Source organism: Malus domestica, chromosome 14 (assembly GCF_042453785.1).
Source record: "Malus domestica chromosome 14, GDT2T_hap1".
Taxonomy (NCBI): Eukaryota; Viridiplantae; Streptophyta; class Magnoliopsida; order Rosales; family Rosaceae; genus Malus; species Malus domestica.
The window spans coordinates 29,769,237-29,774,520 of NC_091674.1; the positions used below are offsets into that span (position 1 = coordinate 29,769,237).

The window sequence follows — 5,284 nt, forward strand, 5'->3', positions numbered from 1 at the left end:
AAGCGTTATTTCAATTTTGTGTGCTGCTAGCTTTTTTTTTACTCAGGCTTCCTACACTTACCAAAATTAAATGCTTCTTTTGAGCTAGCCGAAAATGTGGTTGCAACCACTGGAGTAATGCAGTGTGTGTGCAAAGGTCTAAAGCTACTGCATGTGTTTTAAGGAGGAAGATTCTCTCCCCTTCTAATCTTTCTCTCCTTCTTTCTCCTTCTATTTGAACAGTTACGATTTGACCAGGTCAACATTTTATATTGATTTTTTTATAAAGACAATAAGACAAAAAGCAATATGTGAAAGGAAATGAGAGAAATGGATGAAAATAAGAGGGAAGAGAGTCCTACTCCGTGTTTTAAAGGGCGTAAAGACTTTTGAACTTCTTCATTTATTTTTCATGTTATGTCGTTGTTTTGTATTGTTTATTAAAAACCGCTTGTGTGGTTCTTTCTTTTCTGCACATACAAGTCAGTCTTCCCCGTAAGGCTTTAGGGGTCTAATCCCATTCTATCTACAAGGAATCAGTTTGTAAACTCCTTTAATATATCAAAGTATTGTCATCATAGAAGCTTGCTGCTTCCTTTCTCTTTTATCTTTTCTGTCCAATTTCATTGAGAGTGAACATGAGACGTGTGATAGAATTCGTAAACTTATCACCTACATATTTATTGAGTTAGTTAACTTTCAACACCAACTAGTCCATCAGTATCCGCGTGACCAAAAATTATATTATCCAAGCGGACAACATCAGCAAGTCACGTCAGATTTGACAAGAACTTTTTTCACTCTTTCAATAAGCAGGGAAGTAACTCAACTTAATTTGTCACTGTTAAAGTACGTAGAGTAAATAATGACAATGTTATATGGATGAACTCTGGGGCTTAAGAATATCAAACCTGAGGAGTGCTGTTGAAATCGCCACAAAGGACAACAGGGGCATTACCTCATCTCTCCGAAAGGATTTTCGCCCTCGATATGAGAAGATGTATCTGGAAACAAAATGATATATAGACCTTGTTCATCAGTGTCAGGGAACAGACATTTTGCTTTATGCACTAGGAAATGAACATGAATGTAAAAGAAGGTACCTGGCCTAATTTTACTTCCCCTCGGGTTGGGTTATGAAGCACGTGGATGTTACCGATCAGTAACTTTCTTGATTCAGCTTTTTGCATCTCAACTGTCTCCCCTTGACGGGGTTGTACCACAGGCGACTAGTGTCGAACGAGTAGACGACGATGATGAGGAGGAGGACGAGTCTTTGGGAGCGGTAGTTGGTAAGGTTGTTGCGACGAACACATGGCCCCCACAGAGCCAAGGGGAAGCATCGCACCGCATCGTAGAGGATGAGGTGGTGTTGCGCGGACGTGTGAGTGTCTTACGATTTAAAGGGATATTTGAATTGGATTTGCCTATCTTCTTAACTTCTTGACTTTCGACTTCCAAATCCCTATTGCTTATGAAAACTGTGGCGCCACTGTAATTATTTTATGAGCTGGTTTTATAGGAAAATGAATTTCACACACTTAATTGGTTATTTTTAACCTTGTCTTTACTCTTCATTCTTAATAATTCTGAATTGCAATGATGAATCTTGTGAACGGGATTCAGTTCTTAGAGCAGCGATGTTGTGGTTTATTTTCTCTGAGGGGTACAATAAAGAGAGGAAGAGAGAGATGAACGGCTTGAGGAATTCTCAGTGTACTATTTCTCATGTCTTGTCTTAAGAATTTTATCGAGGCCCATTGCATGCACCATAGTACACGTGCCGTCCTCCGTCAGCCACCGCTCCGGCAAATACTCGCGGCAGTTATTCCCCCATATCCTCTCCATCCACCCCATCGCTTAAGCATGGTATGTAACCAACCACCCATTCCCCACGACCATACCGTCCAGCCAGACGTCGTCATTTAGACATGCCTTCGAGTCGACTGGTACGGGTGGGTACAGCCGCATCGCCGTGTGCAAATAGTGCATGTCTCGGAGCTCGTCCAAATCATAAATATCGCCGACACGTTTCCTATTTACTGTTCAGGTTAAATGTGTCTTATTCATGCAGTTATGTCTAACAGGGAGCTTATTTTCTAGTTACATCTAATACACCTACTTTATCGGTGGGCTTATTTTAATTTCTAGTTACATCTAATACACCTAATCACATCAACTCCCTTAAGTCAAGGGAAGATAGCTGGAAGAGAAAAAAGAGAAACCAGACAAAGGTTAGGTTACACACTTTACACTTTACACACTTTACACTTTTACTATAAAACACCTCCTTTGAGTTCATGAGCAAATGCCCCATTTCTCTCACACAGAAAGCCAGAATGCTTCCTTCAGCAATATCCATCCTCCTACTCTTCCTTACATTCCTTTGGTATCTCATCCACATCCTGACCACTGCCTTCCAGAGGCCAAAACACCGAAAGCAGCTGCCAGGGCCTTGGGCACTACCAATAATTGGTAACTTTCATATGCTAGGCAACCACCCACACCACAGCCTCCAACACTTGGCCAAAAAATATGGCCCCATAATGTCCATTCGCCTCGGCTTGGTACCCACCATAGTGGTCTCATCTCCTAAAGCTGCAGAGCTGTTCCTTAAAACCCATGACACCGTCTTTTGTAGCCGCCCCAAACTCCAAGCCGCTGAGTACATATCGTATGGTATAAGGGGTATTGCCTTTACTGAATATGGTCCATACTGGCGCCATATTAGGAAGCTTTGCACGATGCAGCTTCTTTGTCCGTCAAAAATTGAGGATTTTGCTCCGTTAAGAAGGGAGGAGGTGGGGTTGTTGGTGCAGTCGCTAAAGAAAGCCGCGGAGGCAGGTGAGGTGGTGAATCTTAGTGAAAAGGTCGGTGAGCTTGTTGAGGACATAACATATAGGATGGTATTGGGGAGTAAAAGTGATGATATGTTTGATATCAAGACAATTATTAGGGATGTCATGTCCGTGCTAGCTTTATTCAATATTGGCGATTATGTGCCTTTCCTCAGGCCACTGGATATTCAGGTACGCAACATGCTATGCATAGTCGTCTCTGACGTAGTTTATGCAACATTACATTATTTGATAATCATTTAATTTTGTGTTTTTAGTTTTCCACTTTTTTGCTCGATATATTTTATGTATACTCTTCCCATAAATCCCTCCCACCACCATTTTCCCCACATTATTTTTTCCCCTTCTCTATCTTTAAAAAAAAAAAAAAACCCTAAAACCCCAATTTATATGATTATCAAATAGGTCTTAAGATTACTTATCATGCATATATTAACCTTTTCTTCTTCTTAGGGATTGACCAAACGCAATAAGAGAATTAGCAAGATAGTCGACCAACTTTTTGAAAAGATAATATGGGAACATGAACAAGTTTCTAAGAGTGAGCAAGTACAAGGCCATCATCATCACAAGGACTTTGTTGACGTTGTGCTTTCATTAATACACCAGCCATTAAATCCCAACGATGAGCAAGGCTACAGGATTGAACGAACAGATGTGAAAGCCATCTTACTCGACATGATTACGGGTTCCTTTGACACTTCAGCTACCGCAATTGTTTGGAACCTTGCCGAACTGTTGAGGCACCCGAGGGTGTTGAAACATCTCCAAGAAGAGCTCCAACGTGTGATCGGAACAGACCGAATGGTGGAAGAGAGCGATCTGCGAATGTTAAGTTACTTAAATGCGGTGATCAAGGAGAGCTTTAGACTACACCCAATTGCACCATTTTTAGTTCCTCGGGAATCCATGCAGGACGTTACGGTCGACGGATATTACATACCTAAGAAATCGAAAATTCTAATAAACACTTGGGCTATTGGAAGAGATCCTAACGTTTGGTCGGATAATGTGGGAGAATTTTATCCTGAAAGGTTTATAAATAGCAATGTTGATCTTCGGGGGCATGACTTCCAGCTTCTACCCTTTGGGTCTGGCAGAAGAGGTTGCCCTGGTATGCAATTAGGGTTAACCACAGTTCGGCTGGCTCTGGCAAACATTGTCCACTGCTTTAACTGGGACCTTCCAAGTGGCCTCCTACCTCAAGACTTGGACATGACTGAGACGTTCGGCTCGGTACCGACAAAAGCCCAACCACTGCTCGCCATGCCGACCTACCGCCTGGAGACTAAATAGACGTTTATCCGTTTTCTATCGATTTATTAAATGCTGTAAGAAATTATATCAGGTCGGGTGGCTTGAATAAATGTACGTGTCCTACATGTGATGCATGTTGAGACTTCTATTGTAACTGTACTGGAATTTTTTTAGTGTGCTAAGAACACGGCTTACTATACTAAGTGTCACAATACAAATGGTTGGAAATTCTTTTTTCAAGTATCCAACCACTTGTATTATGACACTTAGTGTATCAAGCTTCACTAGTACAAAAAACAGTTTGTGCGACGCAGGTACTATCATCGTGCAAAGTCAAAAAACATTGCCTGAAAATTAGCCCAACGACAACTTTGTCGCGCACAAACCGTCGCGCAAAGATCATGACAGCGGGGTTTGCACGACGAAGAAGTAACTTGCGTCGCTCAAAATGCTTTTGCGCGACGATAGTACCTGCGTTGCGCAAAAGGTCTTTGCGCTACGATAGTTCCTGCGTTGCACAAAGACCTTTTGGGCGACAATAGTACCTGCATTGCGCAAAAGATCTTTGCGCGACGCATGTTACTTCTTCGTCCCACAAACCTTTTTTTTTTCTTTTTCGAAAAAATATTTTTAATTTAATTTTTTATAAATATTGTAATTAAATTATAAACACTAACTAATAAACCAAGAAAAATTATTTAATTGTAAAATATATGAAAATGTACTTACAAGATGTCCGAACATAAAAGAAAAAACTACAACAAGTAGTCGTCTAGGTTTGATACATCAGATTACTGGGTATCAGCTGGGCAAAGTGGCTGGGAGGTCGAAGGTGGAGCAAGATCAGGTGCTGGCATCAAGATTTGAAGGCCGGACATTTGTAAGGCCTGTAAAATCATACTCACCTTCTCGTCCTAGGCCGATAATTGGGTTGCAATATGGGCTTCCCGGGCTGCTTCTTGGGCCGCAATCTTACCTTTTAGGGTTTCCACTTCCTTCGTTAGAGCGATAACCTGTCCTATGGTCGATCTGGAAAATGAGGCACCCGTCTCACGAACCCGCGTCTTCCTTATACCCCGAACAACCTTGCCATGACGACAATTGAGATTCTGATCCAGGATATCAGTCAATATCTAAAGACCTGCATCCTCGGGTACAGTGACATCCTCAATCAGGGTGTCCAAGGGAAG

General features: G+C 41.7%; 1 protein-coding gene across 1 annotated transcript; it reads left to right on the forward strand.

Moving 5' to 3' along the window:
* The first annotated feature begins 1,594 nt into the window (after window positions 1-1,594).
* Window positions 1,595-4,248, forward strand: LOC103455490 (cytochrome P450 CYP736A12-like). Its single transcript, XM_008395078.4, has 2 exons — window positions 1,595-3,008; window positions 3,291-4,248. Exons 1-2 carry the CDS (start codon window positions 2,280-2,282, stop codon window positions 4,131-4,133), a joined length of 1,572 nt encoding a protein of 523 aa, XP_008393300.3. The 5' UTR covers window positions 1,595-2,279; the 3' UTR covers window positions 4,134-4,248.
* Window positions 4,249-5,284: the final 1,036 nt, after the last annotated feature.